Consider the following 25,499-nt stretch of genomic DNA (forward strand, 5'->3'; position numbering starts at 1 on the left):
TCTTTACAAATGACATACAAGGTAAAAAAATCACGCGCCTTGATAGATTGCATTCCTGAAACTGACAGCTCGGCACCGTTGGCTGTGCTTGATAGGAAATGGTGTTGTTGGAGTCGGGGTATAGCTCAGCGGTAGAGCATTTGCCTGCATATCACGAGATCCCTGGTTCAAATCCGAATACCCCCATTTTTATTTAAATTAAAATACAAGTTGCATTATAGAATTTTTCTTTTCAGCTGCAAAGGTACAAACAAGTAACAAATAGTGTTTTAAAGACAGTAACAAGGTACAGACGGGGATTGAACCCGTGATCTTCGGTTTACGAGACCGACGCCTTACCACTTGGCCACCGCACCCTTCATGACTGCAAATGAAATCGGAAGCTTGGACTCTATTGAGAAGGCTGCCCGGAAAGAGAATCTGCCTGGAAACCAACCTTACAGTTAACAGCTGAATGCCAAGGATGGGCAAAATAGTCTCGGAAACTCTTTAAATAGAAAACATTGGTCTCCATATTTATTTAAAATACAAATAGAAAATAGGTTGCCAGACATGTATTTTAAATAGAAATGAGTAAATACTATTTTGCAAATAGTATTTTTTTAAAACACTTGACACCCTCTACCGGCTGTAGTATACACCCATTTTTTATTTATTGTTTTCATAATAATGAACTGAAAGTTTCAGTACTGCCTCAGTCCACAAGCCTGTCAGTAACCGTATTTTGATCCAAAAGAACTGGTACTTCTATAGCAATAATTACAGTAGTTTTAGGCTGTCTTTGAAAATGAATTAATTTGGAGTTAAGAATCGTACATCTTTTACCAGAAACATTTAGTTTTACATTAAATGGATTTCATATTGGAGTGAAGCTATAGTCGCATTGCTGAGTACGGAATGACCATAAAACAAGGCGCATGCTAATTCTGAGGACACACTCGTTTTAGGTGTTAACCCTATTATTTGCAGCAGCAGCGATGCAATTTTAAAGCTTTTCACCATTTTTCAACTTTTTATTTACTTAAAACAAAAATGCAGTTTCTGCTCAATTTGTAATAAAGCAGTACTTGTTATATGATCCTGATAGTAATCGTAATATAATCAGAGCCTTCTGAGGACACAGACGCCGTTACCCACAGTGACTTACAATCATAAACAAAAACACATTTCAAGAATCACAGTTCAAGTATTCATACATATAAGAGCAAGATCAAATACAATGACTTCAGTTCTAAAAAGTACAAGTATATGACAAAATACGATTCAATAATCAGAGCAGATAACAGCTCCTCCTCAAGACTCACCTCTTCAGACAGCACCTGTAGAACTCCTATTTCTGATTAGTGCCACCAGTGTCGTCCAAATCGATCGCTTTCGAATTCAGCGGGTTGCCCGGGTTAGTACGGCTCCTAAAGAAATATGCATTTTAAATCTGAAGCTTAATAATCCACAAAGAACAGTTTTAATAATACTGATGTGTAAGTATAGGCAAAACATAATGCTATTAAAAACGATATCCGTTTGGGGATGTATAAAAACTACAAATCCCATGTGGCATTGCGGCTCCCGCACCTGCGCAGTGAGGTGAGAGAGACTGCGAGTCTTGTTTAAATTTTGAGCGGGGAAGAGAAAAGGCGCGCGCCTCGCGTCGTCTCCACACTGTCGCGTGAGAAGAGCTGACGGTAAAATAATAATAATAATAATAATAATAATAATAATAATAATAATAATAATAATAATAATAATAATAATAATGACAGTGTACAACAGGTTTCTTAAAAATGTACACAATGTTTAGCAGATTAAAACATCTTTTATTTTCATGACGTTTCGGGCAAAAGCACTTCAGCTGTTTAAAAAGAAAAATAAATTTGTTGTTATTCAAGAATTGTAGTTATACAAAAATTATATATATATATGTGTGTGTGTGTGTGTGTGTGTGTGTGTAAACGGTGTAGGAGTTATTTAATTAATGTTTTGACATACATTGATTCATCTTGTCTAAAAATGAGTTGGAAATAAAGAGTCGATTTGGCGTGATATTTGTTTTAGGTTTTTATTAAGTAACGGCAGCTCGTAATAAGTTGTAGATTTAAATGACAAGTGTTCGTTGTTTCTTTGCTATAGTTTAGTTTTCATTTCTCTAATATAAGCGCATCCCTAAGCCAGGCCGCCTTAGCAGGCGTCCCGGGGAAACTGGACCTGTCACTTTCCAGCCTTCACTTTTATTTTATTTTTTATCCCGGTCAGAAACAGTAAAAATGTAAAATCGTCCAGGTTTTAATATTTTTTTTTTTGTATAGTTACAAAACTGTGCTATTATTATTATTATTTATTTCTTAGCAGACGCCCTTATCCAGGGCAACTTCAATTGTTACAAGATATCACATTATACATTATTTCACATTATACAGATATCACATTATTTTTACATACAATTACCCATTTATACAGTTGGGTTTTTACTGGAGCAATCTAGGTAAAGTACCTTGCTCAAGGGTACAGCAGCAGTGTCCCCACTGGGGATTGAACCCACAACCCTCCGGTCAAGAGTCCAGACGCCTAACCACTACTCCACACTGCTGCCCTAATAATGTGATACTTTGCAGCAGCGCGCGTGTCAAGTTGACACAGCACAGTCTGTTTATTAAACACAAAAGCAAAATAAAGAAACGTGTGGGTGACTTGTTTCATCATTCCCACTGTGTGTTTGAGGATTTAATATTCTGTTTAACTTCCTGGACCATGGCAATTTGAACTCGTTATTTATTTTATTTTGGAAGTGCCTCCAGCCGAGGTAGCCTTTTAAGTGAAGTCCCTATCGTGTTTTTATTAACACAGACATTATATATATATATATATATATATATATATATATATATATATATATATATATATATATATATATATACTGTATATGTATTCATGTCAATAGTATTTAATTCACTTTTGTAATGTATGTATAATTCAGGTTTGCGAAATGTCTAAAAGGAAGAGGCAACAATCTGCAGGTAGGTCTAAGAAAATACATTTGGATAAACCAGATCAACCTGTCTCTGTCTGTCTGTCTGTCTGTCTGTCTCTCTCTGTTTGTCTTTCTCTCTCTGTCTGTCTCTCTCTCTCTCTGTCTGTCTCTCTCTCTCTGTCTTTCTCTCTCTGTCTGTCTCTCTCTGTCTGTCTCTCTCACTCTGTCTGTCTGTCTGTACATTTTAAACCCTGTGTCATGCAAATAAAAACTCCTTTTTATTTGTTGGTTCACGCTCGGCCCTTGTACCTTCATTAAACGGTTCATTTATTTTAATTCTCAGGCGGTAAGCGAAAAGGAACGACAAAGAAAAGGAAAGTAACACAGGAGAAGGCTTCGGGGACTGTGAACGAGGAGAGCGCCGCCTGTGGTCAGCAAGCGGAACTGCGCTGTGAGGATGACCGCGCTGCCCCGAGCAGCGCAGAGGAGAGAGGAGCCGCAGGGAGGTACGGGACAGGGAGACAAACTAGGGCTCCTGGAACCAGGGTTCAAACCGCCGTTCCTGAAAATGGATTCATACCAGCAGTCTGTGTGGGTTTTTTTCTCCAAGTGTTTCGGTAGCTTCCTCAAATCAAGTTCAGAGTGTTTTTTGTCTCGCGGTCCTCACACAGCAAAGCCAGCTGGAGAAACACACTCGTGACTGCATTGGAGGCTCTGCAGCCACCGAACGCTGTGAAACTTTGACGTGCAAATGCTTTAGGAACATTTCTAAACGTTTTACACTTGGACTGCGGCTGAACTCTTAATATCTGGCATGTTAACCCAGCTTTCTTATCCTTTCTAAAGCAGGTCAGAGAGTGAGGGGGGAGACGGCGCTCACAAACTCAGCCCTGGAGTGAAGGACTGCTTCCTACCGATAGCCCAGGTAGGCATTTCATTATTCATATTTCAATGGATTTATTCATTATTTTAACACTCAGGCTGTAAATACACGTTTTTAATAGATTCATCCTTCTGTTTGAAATGGTTGTTTTAGCATTTAAACCACCAGAACCACATTTACAGATAGATTTGCAAGGTTGTGTGTGTTTTGTTTTTTTTTCCCAGTAAAAACTTTTCAAATGGGGGAAGGGGGAAAATAAAATAGTACCATTAACTGAGAGGACTTATGAATTGCTTCTGTTTGCAAAAATCCCTAGCGGCTAGTTTCACAGCCCCCGTGGAGCGCTAATCAGGGTCTGTGAAACTAGCCGCTAGTGTGGCTAACTCCTTTAAATAAAATAATATATATTTAGCTCAAAGAGCCAGCTGCCCTATAATTCTGTTATAATTGTATAATATATACTGTGAACTAGCCGGCACCACAAACGGTTCTTGCCCCTTTAAAAATAGACCCAGGACTCCAGAAACTGTTTTTTACAGCGCTGACGCGCTTTTTTTTTTTTAATGAACACAAAACAAACACAAAAACAAAACACAAAATAAACTCCTAGCTCTATACGAGCACTAACTAGACACACGGGAACCTCACTATCGGGCAGGACGGCTAAGACGTTTACCTGCCAAATGCAAAAATACACTCTTCTTCAAACATACAGGACTGCTTGGAAGCAGAGTACCCCTTTCTGCCTCCTTCTCCTCAGCAGCCCCGAGCAAACTGACTGCCTCTCTTTTATACCCTGCACCTGGCTCTAATTTAATAATAAGCACCAGGTGCAGGGGATAATCAATAATAAAACAATTAACAAATCAAAGTAACAATAAAGCAAAACAATCAAACAATAGAGCAAACTAACAAACAAGGTGCCTGCGCACATATCCTGCACAGGGAGGATTTTAACACCCCTCCCTGCTGTCTTACAATACATATATAAAAAAAATCACTCTTACATCTGTATCAAATACACTTTTTATAATAAGTGTGTCCGAGGCTCCCGCTTCTATAGAGACTCGTGCGGCTGGACTCTGTAATAACAGCGTGTCTGAGGCTCCCGCTTCTATAGAGACTTGTGCGGCTGGACTCTGTAATAACAGCGTGTCCGAGGCTCCCGCTTCTGTAGAGACTCGTGCGGCTGGACTCTGTAATAACAGCGTGTCCGAGGCTCCCGCTTCTATAGAGACTTGTGCGGCTGGACTCTGTAATAACAGCGTGTCCGAGGCTCCCGCTTCTGTAGAGACTCGTGCGGCTGGACTCTGTAATAACAGCGTGTCCGAGGCTCCCGCTTCTATAAAGACTCGCGCGGCTGGACTCTGTAATAACAGCGTGTCCGAGGCTCCTGCTTCTGTAGAGACTCGTGCGGCTGGACTCTGTAATAACAGCGTGTCCGAGGCTCCCGCTTCTATAAAGACTCGCGCGGCTGGACTCTGTAATAACAGCGTGTCTGAGGCTCCCGCTTCTATAGAGACTTGTGCGGCTGGACTCTGTAATAACAGCGTGTCCGAGGCTCCCGCTTCTGTAGAGACTCGTGCGGCTGGACTCTGTAATAACAGCTTGTCCGAGGCTCCCGCTTCTATAAAGACTCGCGCGGCTGGACTCTGTAATAACAGCGTGTCCGAGGCTCCCGCTTCTATAGAGACTTGTGCGGCTGGACTCTGTAATAACAGCGTGTCCGAGGCTCCCGCTTCTATAGAGACTCGTGCGGCTGGACTCTGTAATAACGGCGTGTCTGAGGCTCCCGCTTCTATAAAGACTTGCGCGGCGGGACTCTGTAATAACAGCGTGTCCGAGGCTCCCGCTTCTATAGAGACTTGTGCGGCTGGACTCTGTAATAACAGCGTGTCCGAGGCTCCCGCTTCTATAGAGACTCGTGCGGCTGGACTCTGCAATAACAGCGTTTCCGAGGCTCCTGCTTCTATAGAGACTCGTGCGGCTGGACTCTGTAATAACAGCGTGTCCGAGGCTCCCGCTTCTATAAAGACTCGCGCGGCTGGACTCTGTAATAACAGCGTGTCCGAGGCTCCTGCTTCTGTAAAGACTCGTGCGGCTGGACTGTAATAACAGCGTGTCCGAGGCTCCCGCTTCTGTAGAGACTCGTGCGGCTGGACTCTGTAATAACAGCGTGTCCGAGGCTCCCGCTTCTATAAAGACATAAAGACTTGCGCGGCTGGACTCTGTAATAACAGCGTGTCCGAGGCTCCCGCTTCTGTAGAGACTCGTGCGGCTGGACTCTGTAATAACAGCGTGTCCGAGGCTCCCGCTTCTATAAAGACTTGCGCGGCTGGACTCTGTAATAACAGCGTGTCCGAGGCTCCCGCTTCTGTAGAGACTCGTGCGGCTGGACTCTGTAATAACAGCGTGTCTGAGGCTCCCGCTTCTGTAAAGACTCGTGTGGCTGGACTCTGTAATAACAGCGTGTCCGAGGCTCCCGCTTCTGTAAAGACTCTTGCGGCTGGACTCTGTAATAACAGCGTGTCCGAGGCTCCTGCTTCTATAAAGACTTGTGTGGCTGGACTCTGTAATAACAGCGTGTCCGAGGCTCCCGCTTCTGTAAAGACTCTTGCGGCTGGACTCTGTAATAACAGCGTGTCTGAGGCAGGGCAACTAGAACTGAAGAGCAGCACCTGGGCTCGGGTAAAACGTTTATATATTAAAAAGAAAAAAACACACCTTAACCAAACGAGGACATATCCCTCCTAATCGCACTGGTGTTAAACTGAGCATTTGTATCAGGGTTACAGCCCAAAGCAACCTGAAAGGAGGCTCAGGAGCGTGTGATACAAGATGGATGGAGACCGCTGTGAAATCAGGAGCAGTGATCGTGCTCACCATGTAGAGTGACAGACAGACAGACATCCTTCAGATGAGACGTGAAACAAACAAGGTCCTATTGGAAGTGACTCTGCAGCAGCAGCAGTTGTTGATGAAGCTCACCCTCTAGTCTCTAAGTCACTTTGGATAAAAGCGTCTGCTAAATTAATAATTAATAATAACAGATCGACTCTATCGGCCCATAAGGATCCCAGTAACAAAAACAGTATTTCAGTAATTGCATTAGTTTTCTATTCTGCAGATGCCATATGAAGGGTAACAAGGTGGCGGGCAGGAGGGGGGGTCAGTTCAAACTATTTTAAGTAATAAAATGAATTTTGAAGTTGCTTTCCTTGTTTTAGTGAACTGCTGTCTGCTGTGCTTGCGTTTTCAGAATATCCTCCCGGGCCGCTCCTCCACTGCGGGCTCATCCTGCGATGATGATGATGATGATGTCGCCCAGCCCAGCGCGCCGGAGGATACCACTTCGGACCAGCACAGGGGGGCAGGGGAAGGGCCGGGGCAGGGAGACGCCACCCTCCACAGTCACGGGGGAGCGCACGGGCCGAACCACAAAGCCAGCACTTCGGGAGAGCAGAGACAGGAGGCAGATCCAGAGAGGCAGCAGCCCACTGTAACGGAGCAAGGGGGGGCAGGAGAGGGGGGGCAGGAGCACCTACCCCATTCCGAGGGGTGCGGGACCCCTGGATTAAAAGCCTCTCTGGGGTTGGAGGATACAGAAACGCAGGGTGGTGGTGTTGCTGGTAGTCCACAGGGACGGCTAGCCTGTTTATTAGGGAGCGCGGAGGCTGTGTTTACAGAGGGGGGGAAGCAGTCCGAGTCAGCCAAGCCGAAACACGTTGAGACTTACCCCGAGACACAGGCTGAAACATCGGCCAATCTGCAGGGAAAGGGGGTGGCGGAGCCTTGCAACGAAGCTGGGGCTCAGCCTGCACCCCCACATTCCCACTGCGGAACCCCCGGAGAGCCCCCTGCCCTACCAGCAGCAGCAGCAGCCTCCGTTCCTGAGAGAGAAGAATCTATGAGGCTCTGCAAAGGGGTGATCACCAGGCAGGGGCGAGGAGTCGCGATGGAGAAGGGCTCGCAAGTTTTCCCGAATCCGGGATCCGGAACAACACCGCTGCCTCGTGCCTCTGCCGCCTCCTGGTCCCCTCGGAGCTGCGCGGGGCGATCCCAGATCCGACTCGGGAATGAGAACGCGGAATCGGCAGCAGGCAAGAAAATCCAAGACAGTGAGGAGGCGGGCCCTGAAATGAACGAGAAGGATTTCATGAGAAACACCCAGCAAAGCCATTCACAGAGCAGAACCGAGACGGAAGAGTTAAAAGCATCGCAGAGCTTCGGAGAGGGAGAGGGAAGCGACTGGGGACAAATAAAGCTTTCAGAGAACAACAAACTATCAACGTCATCATCCAGTGCAGCAGCAGCAGCAGAATCCAAACCAGCAGCCGTGTACGTGAACCCGTGCGTGCTGGAGGAGAGGGACTGGGAATCCCGCTTCGCAGTGCTGGAGATGGAAGACTCGAGCGACGCGGGGGCCGGGCAGCGCAAGGCTAAGGGGGCGGCGCGGTCAAGGCGGTGCAAGCCTGCCACCAGTGCTGCTGCTGCTGCTGCTGCTGGGAAGAGGGAGGTGAGGACCGCGCTAGTGTGCGCTGAGACAGCCTGCCCTGATCTGACTCACACCAAGGCGGAGGGAAGTCTCCAGGGAGCAGCTGGGGCAGGCGGACAGAAAGACCCTGCCTCGGCCGCCCAGGATCGAGAGGAGGGGGGACCCCACCCCATTACCCCAGCTGCTGCCCGGGGGAGCCCCGAGTCTGAGAGAGAGGACACGGGGGCCACACAGAGCTGCGAGGATCACAGCGAGTGGGACTCTGAGTTTCTGCACAACTGCTCCACGCAGGTGAGTGACCGGCGTTTACTGTGGGCAGCGGATCAGTCAGTCAGAGTCATATTAACATGGTCCCTTATTAAAGTTTCTCCTGATGTTTTAGCAGTCAGTCAGTCTCCCCCCCTCAGGATTATATAGCACTGAGTTTGCCATGGTTTCCAGGCAGCCTCTATCGCTCTGTAAGAATCTCCTCTGTGTGTTGCAGCGCTTCCCTGACTCCTGCTCTCTCCCGGCTCCGCTCCCCGTCCTTGGGACAGAGTCCGGTGGTTCTGCCCTGGAGTTGCCTCTCTCCATCAGCTCCATCTCGGACTCGCAGCTGCACGAGATCACACTGGGGTAAGCGGAGAGGGAGGGAGGGGGGACGTTTTCAAACATCTGTTCTCCATTAGTGTGTTTGAATGGAGTGTTTGTGTCCTTTTGTTCAGAAGGTAATTCTCTTGCGGTCACCCCATGACTAGCAACCGCTACGAAGCGCTTTAGCATTGAAACGCTGAAAGAAAAACTCAAATCCAGTGAGAAAGCGTTTAGATTAGAAGTCGTCTTTTTGAACAGAAGGCTGCTGAAGGTTTTACAATGAAGCATTCAGCAGAGGCTGGGGGATCGCCCCCAGTGCCTCTATACAGCTGTGGTCCCCCTATAGAACAAACTCATTTTGCTGCGTAAAGTCGGATGAAACCTGCTGAATAACGTTACGTTCACATATTGAGTTACACACCACCGCTTTGTAGTTTTCCCATGTACTTAACGAAAAACTGACGACAAATGTGACATTTGGAAATCTAACATGAAATGCTGCTGTGCTGCTATTATGGCTTCAGATAGACTTTATTTTCAGGATACCGTTTTGTTGTTTCTTTGATTACATGATGTTAAATAACAGATGTTCAAATAGTGTATTTATTTTTTTATTTATTTATTGATTTATTTGTTTTTTTAAATGATGTTTCAATCCTAAAATGTCTCAGTTAGATGCTAGGTGTCCTACTCCAGTGGAGACGTTACAGCTGCAGTGGCTGGCTGGCTTTACAGCTGCAGTGGCTGGCTGGCTGTTTCAGTGCTGCTCTGTGTTCTTGTCTTCAGGGAGGCGATGCCCGAGCCCCGGTCCCAGTCTCTGCAGGACTACGAGGACGCCAGCGAGCTGGTGTGCGGACTCATAGAGGAGCTCTCGCAGATCAAGTAAGTGAACTCACCCGAGACACCAGACCGCTTCACTGCTCGCTCCTTTCACTCGCTCTGGACTGTGTGTCTGTCTCTGTCTGTCGTTACAAAGATCTTCCTGACAATCTGTTGTCTCTGTGTATCTGCAGTTTGCACTCGTGGCTGGTTACGCATCCCTTCCCCGTTCTCTCTCCCGTTCTCTCTCTCTCTATCTCTCTCCCTGTCTGCGTAATGCTGTGCTTTTTGCTCCACTTGTCATCTAGCTGCACTGTGAAGCCCCACTGCCTGCTCTGTGTCTCTCTGTCTCTCCTCTCCTCCTGTCTCTGACATCGTGTGCGGGCCCTGTTTCAGCCGGCTCATCATGCTGACTCACCGGGAGCTGCAGTCTGGAAGGAACCCCCGCAGGGCCAGGCTGGGCTGGGAGACACACTGCCAACCCCAAGGACCTGTAACCCCACTGGGGACACACCGCCAACCCCAAGGACCTGTAACCCCACTGGAGACACACTGCCAACCCCAAGGACCTGTAACCCCGCTGGGAGACACACCGCCAACCCCAAGGACCTGTAACCCCGCTGGGAGACACACCGCCAACCCCAAGGACCTGTAACCCCGCTGGAGACACACCGCCAACCCCAGGGACCTATAACCCCGCTGGGAGACACACCGCCAACCCCAAGGACCTGTAACCCCGCTGGGAGACACACCGCCAACCCCAAGGACCTGTAACCCCGCTGGAGACACACCGCCCACCCCAAGGACCTGTAACCCCACTGGAGACACACTGCCCACCCCAAGGACCTGTAACCCCGCTGGAGACACACCGCCAGAGCAGGGCCGTCAAACTCCAGTCCTCCAGTTTTTCATTCCAACTTGAGTTTCACTTCATTCCTCTAACTTATTTGTTCAATCGGACATCCTTGTGAGTGACTCTGCAGCAGCAGCAGTTGTGATGCATCGCTCACCCCCTGGTCTCTGTAAGTCGCTTTGGACAAAAGCGTCTGCTACATGACTCCTTTTTAATAAGAATTTTTTTTTTAAAGGTCTTTTAAATTGACAGTTTAAAAAAAATGCCCTTGATTCAAAGTGTGCACGAGCTGTGAAACATTGTGAGGCCGAGGAGAGAGAAGTGTTTAATGTGTCCAATTCGTCAAATAATTTAGAGCAATTAAGTAATTCAGAGCTCAGGGTGGAAGGAAAGCCAGAAGCTGCCCTGTGACCCCCCAGGAGCTGAGACTCCCCCCCCCCCCCCCCCACCCCCGCACAAGAAGCACCCGCAGACACACGACACACAAGAGAGCAGCGCAAAAATATTCAGCAGCCACTGAGCTGCAGTGGTCAGGTGCTTCTGTGTGTGTGTTTTTGTTGGGTTATTTTTTTTTAACGTTCTTAAAGTCTAAATGGTTTTAGAAAATACTTTGAATATTTGGTTGTCTCTTAGAAATGTTTTTTTTTTGTATTATTATTTATTTAATTGATTGTTTTGAAGCGGCTTACCAAATGTTTTTTTTTTTTTTTACAAGTTGAGTAAAGTTTGTTCTCTCATACTGAAGTTACTCCCTGTTCTCATTGGTGTGGAAGGTTTGTATTGGAATTCCTTTTAAAAAGCTGTTTTCTAGTTTTTATCCTGAGCCCCCCCCCCATCCTATCTAATACAGTGTGTCTCCACCCTGTCCTGGAGAGCCCCCCTATCCTATCTAATACAGTGTGTCTCCACAGTGTCCTGGAGAGCCCCCCTATCCTATCTAATACAGTGTGTCTCCACCCTGTCCTGGAGAGCCCCCCTTATCCTATCTAATACAGTGTGTCTCCACCCTGTCCTGGAGAGCCCCCCTTATCCTATCTAATACAGTGTGTCTCCACCCTGTCCTGGAGAGCCCCCCTATCCTATCTAATACAGTGTGTCTCCACCCTGTCCTGGAGAGCCCCCCTTATCCTATCTAATACAGTGTGTCTCCACCCTGTCCTGGAGAGCCCCCCCATCCTATCTAATACAGTGTCTCCACCTTGTCCTGGAGAGCCCCCCCCCCATCCTATCTAATACAGTGTCTCCACCTTGTCCTGGAGAGCCCCCCCCCCATCCTATCTAATACAGTGTCTCCACCCTGTCCTGGAGAGCCCCCTATCCTATCTAATACAGTGTGTCTCCACCCTGTCCTGGAGAGCCCCCCCATCCTATCTAATACAGTGTGTCTCCACCCTGTCCTGGAGAGCCCCCCCATCCTATCTAATACAGTGTGTCTCCACCCTGTCCTGGAGAGCCCCCCTATCCTATCTAATACAGTGTGTCTCCACCCTGTCCTGGAGAGCCCCCCCATCCTATCTAATACAGTGTGTCTCCACAGTGTCCTGGAGAGCCCCCCTATCCTATCTAATACAGTGTGTCTCCACCCTGTCCTGGAGAGCCCCCCCATCCTATCTAATACAGTGTGTCTCCACAGTGTCCTGGAGAGCCCCCCCATTATCCTATCTAATACAGTGTGTCTCCACCCTGATTCTGTAGAGCCTCAATCAATTCTGCAGCAGCTGCTGCTTCTTGTTGTTTTTTAGTTATCTCTAAATCAGCAATTGCTAAATAAATACCTGCTGCTGAAACAACAACATGGGAATTCTGACCAATTAAGCCACAATCATTGAGTCAGTTAAGGGGGTGGAAGAGGGGGGGAGGGGGGGAGAGGGGGTTAGAACAAAAACCAGGAGACCCCCCCCCCCCCCCCTCCTCCAGCTCTCCAGGCCCTGGGTTGAGAACCACTGTGCTAAAATACATGTTCTTTAAATATGATATTTATGATAGTTTAAAAAGATATTTTAAAAGTTTAACTTTTCGTTTCTGAAAAAAATGTTTATCGAAGAACTGCTTGTACTGTAAGTTTCCTGAAAAAAACTAAAAAGGGAAGCAGCTAAAAGTAAGACCTGATGTGCCAGCGAAAAATAAATAGTGAAGTGAACAAATTGTTTTATACAGAAAAAAATTCATCTTTGACAAGGTTGGTCAAATCCAATATTCGATGGCCAAAGCGTTTTTGGTTTTCATTACAACTTCAGGTCTTAATTGCTTTAACTGATCTAATTATTTATGAATAGGTTTTTAATAGTAGACAAAGACACCACAGAGAAAGAGAACAACACGCCACCGTTTCATTACTGTTTAAAAAAAAAAATCCATTCACAATTTATTAAACAAAACACAAAAAATATAAAATCACAATGGAATACATTAGCTTTACAAGAGCAACTTGAGTTTCGAAACAATGCAGGTGTGTGTGTGTACATACATTATATATATATATATATATATATATATATATATATATATATATATATATATATATACATACAGTGCCTTGCAAAAGTATTCAGACCCATGACCAATTCTCTCATATTAATGAATTGCAAATGGTACATTGAAATTTTGTTCTGTTTGATATTTTATTTTAAAATACTGAATCTCAAAATCAATTGTCAGTAATTATATATATATATTATTGTATGTAATTATATATATATATATATATATTACTGTGTGTGTGTATGTGTGTAATTAGGCTTTTTTTTTTAAATTGTGCAGCAGCTTATAAAAACTTGGTAAGATTTCAAGTTCCTTGTTATACAATTTTATATTTAACTTGAAATCTCTCCATCCAACTGTTTAAAAATTCAAAAGCTCTGATGAGGATTAGAACAAATAGTTTTAGTTCAATTTGAGGGGTTCAATGAAGCAATTGAGAGCAGCTCCTCAGCTGGAACAAAAACCAGCAGAGACACAGACAGACAGACAGGCAGGAGACAGACAGACAGACAGACATACAGACAGACACACAGATACAGACAGACAGGCAGGTAGACAGACAGACAGACAGGCAGGCAGAAAGGCAGGTAGACAGACAGACAGGCAGGCAGAAAGGCAGGCAGGTAGACAGACAGACAGACAGGCAGGCAGAAAGGCAGGTGGTGGGGTTGAGAAATGTCTTTAGTGAAGTAAGTTGTGTAACATAAATAGGTTTGTACTTCCCATGGAATATAATTATCAGTTAAATTGAAGTTAAATTTTAAATTGTGTTTTGCTGTATTGTGCAAAAGAGACCATTAAAAGTGCAAAAGGGCTCACTGAGGGAAAAAAGGTACTTTTCATGCTTGATTGTCTTTGACATCAATATATACTAACGCTAGATAAATGTTCCATATAAAACCCCACTAAAGACCTACAAGCCTGATATGTGCTACTCATTTTTTAATCAGATTTTTATTTTATTTTTAATAAATAAACAAGGTCCAGAATCCTTTAGTAGCTGTTATCGATAATATTTCTTATGACTTGACTTATTTTTTCTGTAACTATGCAGGTAAGAAACTGAAGTGGATTAGTAACGTGCATGCAGTCATCATGTCTGTCTGTCTGTCTAATATATATATACAGTGCCTTGCAAAAGTATTCAGGGGGTTTCTTATTTTTAAGAAAAATATTTCCCAACATAAAACCAATATCACCTTACAATAATTGATTTTGAGATTCAGTATTTTAAAATAAAATATCAAACAGAACAAAATTTCAAATGTACCATTTGCAATTCAGTAATATGAGAGAATTGGTCATGGGTCTGAATACTTTTGCAAGGCACTGTATATATATATATACACATTATATATATATATATATATATATATATATATATATATATACACACACACACACCTCTGCATTGTTTCGAAACTCAAGTTGCTCTTGTAAAGCTAATGTATTCCATTGTGATTTTATATTTTTTGTGTGTTGTGTTTAATAAATTGTGAATGGATTTTTTTTTTTTTTTTTTAAACAGTAATGAAACGGTGGCGTGTTGTTCTCTTTCTCTGTGGTGTCTTTGTCTACTATTAAAAACCTATTCATAAATAATTAGATCAAATAAAGCAATTAAGACCTGAAGTTGTAATGAAAACCAAAAACGCTTCGGCCATCGAATATTGGATTTGACCAACCTTGTCATAAGATGAATTTTTTTCTGTATAAAACAATTTGTTCACTTCACTATTTATTTTTCGCTGGCACATCAGGTCTTACTTTTAGCTTCTTCCCTTTTTAGTTTTTTTCAGGAAACTTACAGTACAAGCAGTTCTTCGATAAACATTTTTTTCAGAAATGAAAAGTTAAACTTTTAAAATATCTTTTTAAACTATCATAAATATCATATTTAAAGAACATGTATTTTAGCACAGTGGTTCTCAACCCAGGGCCTGGAGAGCTGGAGGAGGGGGGGGAGGGGGGGGGGTCTCCCGGTTTTTGTTCTAACCCCTCCACCCCCTTAACTGACTCAATGATTGTGGCTTAATTGGTCAGAATTCCCATGTTGTTGTTTCAGCAGCAGGTATTTATTTAGCAATTGCTGATTTAGAGATAACTAAAAAACAACAAGAAGCAGCAGCTGCTGCAGAATTGATTGAGGCTCTACAGAATCAGGGTGGAGACACACTGTATTAGATAGGATAGGGGGGCTCTCCAGGACACTGTGGAGACACACTGTATTAGATAGGATAGGGGGGCTCTCCAGGACAGGGTGGAGACACACTGTATTAGATAGGATGGGGGGGCTCTCCAGGACAGGGTGGAGACACACTGTATTAGATAGGATAGGGGGGCTCTCCAGGACACTGTGGAGACACACTGTATTAGATAGGATGGGGGGGGGGGGCTCTCCAGGACATGGTGGATACACACTGTATTAGATAGGATAGGGGGGCTCTCCAGAATCACAGAATCATGGTTGTAGACATTCAGTATGTTTACATGACAAAGCGTTTTCGGAAAACTAATGTTTTCGAAAAAAAGAATCAGAAAACTGATTCTTAAAACGTCACTTTTCTGTGTTTACATGATTAATGATAGAAGATCTAATTAAAATTTAACTGTATACATGGATTTAAGTTTTCGGAAAATGCAGGATATGTTTGCATGCAAAGTACTGTAGTAGCCAAAGTACGATTTGAATAGCGGACATTTCTGCGATAGAACGGAGACCAATCCAATATAGTGCTTTATCAAAGTGTCAGGTCTTAAATTCATAGATTACTATCCTATACGTCTATTCAGATTCCCCACAATGTGCAATCAGCCTTTCCAACAGCTCATCCTGTTCTATATTACCAGTTTCTTTTGCAGACATGATTTTAAATTATCACGTCATTTTAAAGCTGGAAAACATTTGCTGCTTCAGTATGGGCTATTAACAAATACATACAGACTTTAACAAATGTGTTACTTTTTCCCTAACCAGACAAATGGATGCATGCAGACTGACTACAGATTATTATTATCTTCTCTGTTTTCTAAAACCACGTGCAGGAATGAAGGTCAAAGTTTGCGCATGTGCAGTACGCTATCGGAATAAGTTTTCAGAAAAGTGTGTTTACATGATATATGTTTTGTTAGTTTTCTAAATTTAATCGGAAATTTCTAGGTGCTGTTTTCTGAAAACTTACTTTTGGAAGATTTCGATACATTTTCCGAAAACTGTGTTTACATGACTTTTGATATCGGAATTAGTTTTCCGAAAAATATCGGAATTCTTATGCTCATGTAAACGCACTGGTTGTATTAGACCCTTAGGGACCCAGGTATTTTGCCTGTTATTTTTTTACTATTGTTAGATTTGTGGCTAGAATTCTTTAACTATCCCCAAATAGGAAAAAAATCTATATCTAATTTATCAGAAAACAGGTCTTTGTGGCTTCGATATCACTGTTTCTCTTATTTTGTGTAAAAATGTTTGTTTACTGCACTGAGGTAGGGCTGTCCAGTGCAGCAGCAACACTCCTAAACACTGGCATTCAAGACTATCTCCTAATGTGGGCATCTACCGGAAATACACAAGTAAGACCTCGTTTTAAACCTCAGAATCTCCTCTTTCCAATGACGTATGGCATATAAACAGTGATGAAACGGTGGCGTGTTGTTGTCTTTATTTGTGGTGTCCTTGTCTACTCTTAAAAACCTAGTCATATTTTCAAATAGCACAAATAAATGAAATCTTACCAGCACAATTGAGATATATATATATATATATATATATATATATATATATATATATATATATATGTATGTGTGTGTGTACACACTCCTCTGCATTGTTTCAAATCTCAAGTTGCTCTTGTAAAGCTAATGTATTCCATTGTGATTTTATATTTTTTGTGTTTTGTTTAATAAATTGTGAATGGATTTTTTTTTTAAAACAGTAATGAAACTGTGGTGTGTTGTTCTCTTTCTCCGTGGTGTCCTTGTCTACTATTAAAAACCTATTCATAAATAATTAGATCAATTAAAGCAATTAAGACCTGAAGTTGTAATGAAAACCAAAAACGCTTCGGCCATCGAATACCGGATTTGACCAACCTTGTCATATAGATTCATTTTTTTCTGTATAAAAACAATTAGTTCACTTCACTATTTATTTTTTCTCTGACATATCAGGTCTTACTTTTAGCATCTTCTCTTTTTAGTTTTTTCAAGAAATCCATGTGTTTTTTTTTCCCAGTTGCACTGGTTGGCACGTAGACAATTAAAGTATACAGTGCCTATAGAAAGTCTACATCCCCTTTCAAAATGTTCAACTTTTGTTGCCTTGTAGCCTGGAATTAAAATTCATTAAAATACTTTTTTATTCATTGATCTACACATCCTACCCCACAACTTCCAAGTGAAAAAAAATATTCTAGAAATTTGTAGAAAATTAATTATAAATTAAAACTGAAATAGCTTGGTTGGGTAAGTGTCCCCCTTGTAATAGCAATCCTAGATTAGCTCAGGTGTAACCAATTGCCTTCAAAATCACACACCAAGTTAAGTGGCCTCCACTTGTTAAATTGCAGTAATTCACATGATTTCATGATAAATTCAGCAGTTCCTGTAAGTTCCCTCTGCTGGGTAGTGAATTTCAAAGCAAAGACTCAACCATGAGCACCAAGGCGCTTTCAAAAGAACTCCGGGACAAAGTTGTTGAAAGGCACAGATCAGGGGATGGGTATAAAAAAAAAAATATTAAAGACCTTGAATATCCCTTGGAGCACAGTCAAGACGATTAAGAAGTGGAAGGTGTATGGCACCACCAAGACCCTGCCTAGATCATGCCGTCCCTCCAAACCGGATGACCAAGCAAGAAGGAGAATGATCAGAGAGGCTACCAAGAGGCCAATGGCAACATTGCAAGAGCTACAGACTTTTATGGCCAAATCTGGTCAAAGTGTGCATGTGACAACAATATCCTAAGCACTCCACAAATCTGGCCTGTATTTTACCCAAGAAAGACCACCTTGAATCCCGTTTGAAGTATGCAAAAAACACTCTGTAGCCATGTGGCAAAAATTTGGTGGTCTGAAGAAACTAAAATGGAACTTTTTGGCCTAAATGCAAAGCGTTATGTCTGGCGCAAACCCAACACAGCACATCACCCAGGTAACACCATCCCTACTGTGAAGCATGGTGGTGGCAGCATCATGTTATGGGGATGTTTCTCATTGGCAGGGACTGGGGCACTTGCCAGGATAGAAGGGAAAATGAATGGAGCAAAGTACAGTGAAGTCCTTGATGAAAACCTGCTGCCCTCTGCAAGAAACCTGAAACTGGGACGGAAGTTCACCTTTCAGCATGACAACGACCCAAAGCACACAGCCAAATCTACACTGTAGTGGCTAAGGAACAAAAAGGTAAATGTCCTTGAGTGGCCCAGTCAGAGCCCCGACCTAAATCCAATCGAAAATTTGTGACATAACTTGAAGATTGCTCTCCATCAACGCTCCCCAAGGAACTTGACAGAGCTTTAACAGTTTTGTAAAGAAGAATGGTCAAATATTGCCTAATCTAGGTGTGCAAAGTTGGTAGAGACCTATCCCAACAGACTCACAGCTGTAATTGCTGCCAAAGGTGTTTCCACGAAGTATTAACTCAGGGGGGTGGAGGCTTATCCAATTATGATCTTTCAGTTTTGTATTTATAATATATAATCTTTTTCTCAATAAAAACTTTTCCCCCTTAACAGTGTAGAGTATGGAGGATATATATATATATATATATATATATATATATATATATATATATATATATATATATATCCTCTTGAGAGCTAATATAATGCAAATATATAAAAAAAAGGTTTTATCTTTTTAATATTGCAAATCTGTAAAAAGATTAACAGATTTAACAAAATAGAACCAAAACAAGTTCTTGGAAATACTGTTTAGCCGAATAGAAAGAGGACATTTAAGTATCACTTCTTTAGAGAGGGGAAGGAGAGGGGGAGGAGGGAGGGGGGAAGCAGGGCCATGCAGCTTGGGTGGGACACGTTTGGGGGGGGGGGGGGGGTTAATGAGTGGATTGTTTTTTGTCTAAAGGTGGATTTTAAAGAAGGGCTGTCGAAATATGATTGGGTGAAAGTGGCTTGAATGAAGGCTGGGGGTGTTTATGTTGTAGTATAAAGAAGTGAACCTTCTTTGCTGATTAATAATTTGCATTGTCTCTGCATGTTAAGAAGTAAATGTAATACAGGATCCGGAGAGAGAGAAAGAAAAGACTTGAAGTGTTTTGTTTAAAACTTTACATTGGCGGGCTACAGAGTTCCAGTCTACGAGACCACTGGTGAGCATTTTCCACTTTCAAACCTTCCAGCCGACACTTTATTCTGGTCAGGGTTGCCCATTTTTTTGATTGAAAAAAATAAATAAAAAAAAGAATAAAAAGGGATTTATTTGATATAAATTATGGAAACATTTTAGGGGTAGGGGTACCTAATGTTCTTAGGGTGTTGCAAATAGTAATTTGTGAATAGTTACTGTACATAGCACGTCACGGACCTCATAGCAAAACAAATAATGTGATATCTTGTAACAACTGTAAGTCACCCTGGATAAGGGCGTCTGCTAAAAAATAATAATAATAATAATAATAATAATAATAATAATAATAATAATAATAATAATAATAATAATATTAATAATTAGCCCCCTCCCCCATTAGATAAGGTTTCTTACCTTGGTCGTGTTTTCTGCAAGCTGCTTTACAGATCCATTTTCATTTGTTCAAACGTGTTAACTACACACTTCAATGTGAAGCGATGTTTTGGAATTTTGTCGGCTGCCTGACTGGTTTTGCAGTTTCCAGTCATTTCTGATTTTAACCTCGATCACTTGATGCAGCACCAATCATTATATTTTTTTCTTCATTTCATTTTGGAACACATACAAATTCCAGTTTTAAACTTCTCATGTGCTACCGGTACTTAAGGGACTCTTGCAGAGGCTCAGTATTTTTAAGTTTTGATCTGTAACGCAATTAAGTAGGGCCTGTAAATTGACAGAATGATTAAATAAATAAATATATTTTAAGCAGAATGAACATATTGATTGTATAATGATGATATAATGCCAGGGCCCATGTGCAACATCACCTACCCTGTAATCACTAGATCAAGACTCAAGTGCAGTGCATGTAGGCTATTTGTTTGTGTGTTTGTGTTTGTGGCTCCCGGGCCTCCTAGCACTGCGATGGCTGCTATGGTGGTACGTTGCCACTAGTACATACCAAAACTAATTACTAAATGAACACGTACATGAAGCAGATTATTTATCATTGTGGCATCCTCCAGATATGAGCTAGAATATTTTTTGCCTTCTAAAAAGGCTTTCTAGAGTTTGATCCCAGCCACTATTACATCATTCACATCATTACTGCATCACATATTGTCATGTTGACTACATTTGAATGTGCATAAGAGTGAAAATCCCCTCTGACCCTGCGCTAGGTATTGCATCAGCAGCACGGTCTTGTCCTTTACACTCAGAATGAGTCTATCAGTCTGTCACAAGCTTGCAGTTCAAGGGGATAGTCCCCCTTTAAACACAGTTTAGATGATTAGATATCACTTAAATAGGGATGAGATTCCCTGCTTTTCCATTTTTATTGAAAAACTGTATAAAATAGATAATAAAATAAAAAAAATATTTTAAAAAGGAAATCAAATCGGTGATTTCAGTCGAGTTGATTTAAATCACCAGCCCAGATTTTGTCGATGTCCATGGAAATATGGCTTTTTTTCTCCAAAATGTTCATTCTTATCCCCCAATTAAACATTGGACAGTTTTCTAAACCATTTCGCTCTACTTTTGTCCCTACACAGGTTTCTGTTGCTGATGTGATAAACGCTTACAGTATATCTACTCTCAGGTTCGGTATTTCATTCTTTCAGGGTTAAACGATCTGCCCGTGTTCCACAGAACACTACAAATAAAACAAAAAAAAAAGTAAAATCTACACTGTATATACTTAGTTGTTTTTGTGGATTAAGTGCTGTATTTTAACATATTGTAACACATTGTACATAATGATAGGATTCTGAAAATGCTACTTCTCAAAAACGATGACTGCACGTGAACTGAATTGATAATAAGAGCCTTTATTCCGATTCCAAACGTGCTGCTTTGTCGATGCAGGATGTATTTGTAGGCATATATACAGTGATGTAGAAAATCAAAAGAATTGGCAATGAATGCAAACATGAAAAACAGATAAGGGAAGCAGCATAACAGAGAAAGAAACTCTGACTGTAATCTCTGCACTACGATTTAAAGGGGATCTCAAGTTGTTTTTTGTGTGTTACGTGTTCCCATGTGTTGCTACAACTGTTTAAGTAAGGTGTGGGTATTGTTTTTATTTGCAATTTGACATCCTCACCACTTTCACACTATTAAACTGCCATCTACACAGTGCTCCGTTTCCAAGATGGCTTCACATGTACCCTTCAGAAGAACTTCAGAACTACATTTCCCATCATCCTCCTGCTCAAGCATGTATGATGGGGGGGTGTGGGGGGGGGGAATGTAGTTTAGTGTTAATGAAGTAAAGGCAACAGACTGCTTAGGGTTTGGTTTGATCACTTGGCCTCCCCACTTGTCAGAGTCACAAGCCGCTACTGCCCTGCTAATAATGACGTCATTACGGCATTGACGGCATCACTTTTATTATTTATTTTTTTTTAAATACCGGTATACTGTCCCACCCCTAATTTGTATTATGTCTGGAAACGGCTGCACCTGTCTGGAGCTTTTTCTTGATTTTTATTTACATTACATTTGTATAATATTCAGAGTCTCTGCAAGTCGCCTTGGATAAAGGCATCTGCTAAATAAACAAATAATATGATGCATCATTGCTTCTATTTTAGTGGAACTGTATAAAGGTACTTTGGTTTCTGTTTGATGTAATCGACTTGCTTCACATTATTTATGATGTAATTAAATGCTCCTTCTTTAGTCTTGTTATAACGACAGGTTATGTTCATATTTAGCATAAAAGAATAAACATCCTTTGCAAATAAAACCATTTCTTAATTTAAGTTTGTTTAAATTAGTTTGAAATTGCACTGGGTCAATATGACCCTAAACAGAATGGATGTGCCTACATTCTGAACCGAATAGGAGGGTTAAGAATTGAAGTTTTGAAATTGTGTTTCAGGAAAGCTGAGGAATAAGAGATTTGAGAAGACACCGTGAAGAGGAACCAACAGATATGGACATTTCAAAGTAATTCTATTCCCGATTTATCTGCTTAAAGGGGATTTCAAGTTGTTTTGTGTGTGTGTGTCACGAAGGACAATTAAAGTCAAAGGCAAGTATAATTACTTTAATTGCTAAAGGCAGCCAAACTACGCCACCTGGTGGAATATACGGGCACCAGGTCCCGAAATATGAATATACTTTCGTGATTAGATCTAATATTTAATAAACTTTTATCCAAATCCTTCTTTACAGGTTCTTTTTTTTTAATCCCAGGACCACACAACACACTCCACACAAGATACAATTATAAAATAAGCTTTATTTAGTACAGAAAATTCTTTAAAATATAAAAAACTTCAGTTACAACACAGTATTATTCCTTATTCTCGCTCATCTGGTTAACACAGGATAGCATACTCGGTACACATTTTTAAAACACATCATTCAATAACGAAGGTGTTGCAACAAAAAAATAAAATCAATATTTCAATATTTGGCAGAACAATTGAATAAAGTCCACTAAATAGTGGTGCAACTACTTGTCCACCGCGAACAGCTAGAAATATTGGTATGCAAGAGAAAACAAAAGAAAAATCAATCTCACGAATCTCTGTCCCGATTCCGTTGATAGATGAGAAAAGATCCAACTCGTTAAACCCGAGCCTACAGAGGACTCCAGAAAGAATAGTCCATGTTCAGAGGACTCTAGAAAGAATAGTCCATGTCCAGCACAGCCCCCTCTAGCCTCCAGGAACGCTCGCAGATTCTCCCGTGCAGCTATAACAGCTCCAGCTGCAGCAACGCGGATCCCGACACACACTCTAGCCCCAGAACATCAGTCTTCAGCACAACGGGTATAAACACAGATTTTAGTCCCTACACAGATTTACTGCATAGTCAAACTTCACTCAATTGATCTATCAAAAACAGAAAGAAAAAAAGAAACAGTCTCGGCTCATTCCAAGCAATTCCACCCGGTTTATCACGGAAGGGGGTATAACAGTCACAGTATTAAAATCACAAAAACAACATCTATCAGCGTCTTAAGCAGCCAAACATGAGAACCAGTACGTTTTTTTAGTATTGTACTTCCCCGTGTGCTGCCTGAGTCGCGTCTCTCTCAATCTTCATACTTTTTCATCCACGAAACGTTGTTCTTTTCTTTCTACAGCTCTGTTCCCACACTCTTGTCCACCTGCTCCCCTACTTAATCCATCAATATCGGGTCGATCTTGCGGGTCTATATTCCTCGTCCCTCGTCACCGTTCATTCATTTTTTCTCTGGTTTGTGAGTCGAAGCGCTCTTTATTGTCTGTGAGGGATAGATTAGGGCAGGTGAAAACACCGGAGATGATTACTGTGGGAGTCGGGAGTCAGGGGTCCCAAACTGGTCTCAGGTGTGGAGTTCAAACATATAAATTAACAATTAGTGAATACAGCAAAAACAAACCTCACAGTGATAAAAAAGAAACTTCACACACAAAAATTATAACAATAAAAATCAAACACGTCATAAGAATAAAAATTAAACACATTATAATAACCGTGAATATATTAAAAAATAAATATTTAGTGCACACAATAATAATAACACTTGATCCACCCCCACCATTTTAACAACTTGGTCATTCATGACATGTGTGTGTGTGTGTGTGTTACATGTTCCTATGTGTTGCTACACTGTTTAATTAAGGTGTGTGTATGTTATTTTATTTTGACACCTTGACCACTTTTTTAAACTATTAAATTGCATTCTACAGTGCTGTTTCAAGATGGCTTCCCATGTACCCTTCAGAAGAACTTCAGAACTACATTCCCCATCACCCCCATCATACATGCGTGAGCAGGAGGATGATGGGAAATGTAGTTAATAGTGTAAAACACTGGTCAGGATGTCAAAAAAAAAAACAATACACAATCCTTACTTAAACAGTTGTAACATGTAACACACACACAAAAGAAAACTTGAGATCCCCTTTAATAAGTTTATACCAACACTCTGGGGGGGTCTGTTTTTTCTTCAAAATGTTTAATCTGGATTTAATAGTCCTATGTCATTTTCTTTCTTTTTTTTAAATTTGGAATCGGCAATTATTTTACCCCCGTGCACTCACGCTGTCGTCTTTCGAAACTTGGTTCAAGCTGTCAAGTTAAGCCATCCTTGGTATCACTCCCATAGACCAGGATTGGATGAATTATGCTGTCAAACAGTTTGAAGAATATTCATTTCGTGGGAGGATTAAATGCAGCCAGTGTTTTTTCTTTTTAAACTCTCTCTCTCTCTCTCTCTCTCTCTCTCTCTCTCTCTCTCTCTCTCTCTCTCTCTCTCTCTCTCCAGGTTTATTCGCAGGTCCATTCTAGACATCATCTGTATAATCCCACAGGTCATATGTGCCGTTTCCGAAGTAAGAACAACATTGTAACTGAAACTAAACCCAGTCCAGGCAGGCAGGCAGGCAGGCAGGCAGACAGATAGACAGATAGACAAGGCAGGCAGACAGGCAGACAGACAGACAGATAGACAAGGCAGGCAGGCAGGCAGGCAGACAGACAGATAGACAAGGCAGGCAGACAGGCAGACAGACAGGCAGGCAGGCAGGCAGACAGACAGAAAGACAGACAGGCAGGCAGGCAGACAGACAGACAGACAGACAGACAGACAGGCAGGCAGACAGACAGGCAGATAGACAAGGCAGGCAGACAGACAGACAGACAGACAGATAGACAAGGCAGGCAGACAGGCAGATAGACAGACAGACAGACAGGCAGGCAGGCAGACAGACAGACAGGCAGGTAGGCAGACAGACAGACAGACAGACAGGCAGGCAGGCAGACAGACAGACAGACAGACAGACAGACAGACAGACAGACAGACAGACAGGCAGAGCAGCGTTTGGGACTCTAGTGCCTTCATCAGCACTGTGAAGGGCTATGCACACCGGACGAGAATGAAGCGAGCGAATAAAAAAGAATGAAGCCTATGGGTTTAAATGGAGCAATGCACACCACAGGCATAGCGAGCGGAGTGAATGAAAAAGAATGAACCCTACGGGTTTAAATGGAGCAATGCACACCACAGGCGTAGCGAGCGGAGTGAATGAAAAAGAATGAACCCTATGGGTTTAAATGGAGCAATGCACACCACAGGCATAGCGAGCGGAGTGAATGAAAAAGAATGAACCCTA

At 42.2% G+C, this 25,499-nt stretch overlaps 1 protein-coding gene and 1 non-coding gene across 3 annotated transcripts; one reads left to right on the top strand and one right to left on the bottom strand.

Moving 5' to 3' along the window:
• Nucleotides 1-284: 284 nt before the first annotated feature.
• On the bottom strand, nucleotides 285-356 carry trnat-cgu (transfer RNA threonine (anticodon CGU)). Its single transcript has one exon. It is a non-coding gene; the product is annotated as a tRNA-Thr (tRNA).
• Nucleotides 357-1,601: 1,245 nt separating this feature from the next.
• On the top strand, nucleotides 1,602-11,442 carry LOC117404875 (uncharacterized). Of its 2 annotated transcripts, none has more exons than XM_059011817.1 (8): nucleotides 1,602-1,682; nucleotides 2,972-3,011; nucleotides 3,309-3,471; nucleotides 3,812-3,890; nucleotides 7,108-8,634; nucleotides 8,828-8,958; nucleotides 9,703-9,798; nucleotides 10,132-11,442. In XM_059011817.1, the coding sequence occupies exons 2-8, from the start codon at nucleotides 2,981-2,983 to the stop codon at nucleotides 10,388-10,390; spliced, it is 2,286 nt and encodes a 761-aa protein (XP_058867800.1). In that variant the 5' UTR covers nucleotides 1,602-1,682; nucleotides 2,972-2,980; the 3' UTR covers nucleotides 10,391-11,442. The 2 variants fall into 2 exon arrangements, with proteins under 2 accessions (XP_058867800.1, XP_058867801.1); XM_059011818.1 differs by having other exon boundaries at nucleotides 3,815-3,890.
• Nucleotides 11,443-25,499: the final 14,057 nt, after the last annotated feature.

The sequence above is a fragment of the Acipenser ruthenus genome, chromosome 43, assembly GCF_902713425.1.
Source record: "Acipenser ruthenus chromosome 43, fAciRut3.2 maternal haplotype, whole genome shotgun sequence".
Classification (NCBI taxonomy): domain Eukaryota; kingdom Metazoa; phylum Chordata; class Actinopteri; order Acipenseriformes; family Acipenseridae; genus Acipenser; species Acipenser ruthenus.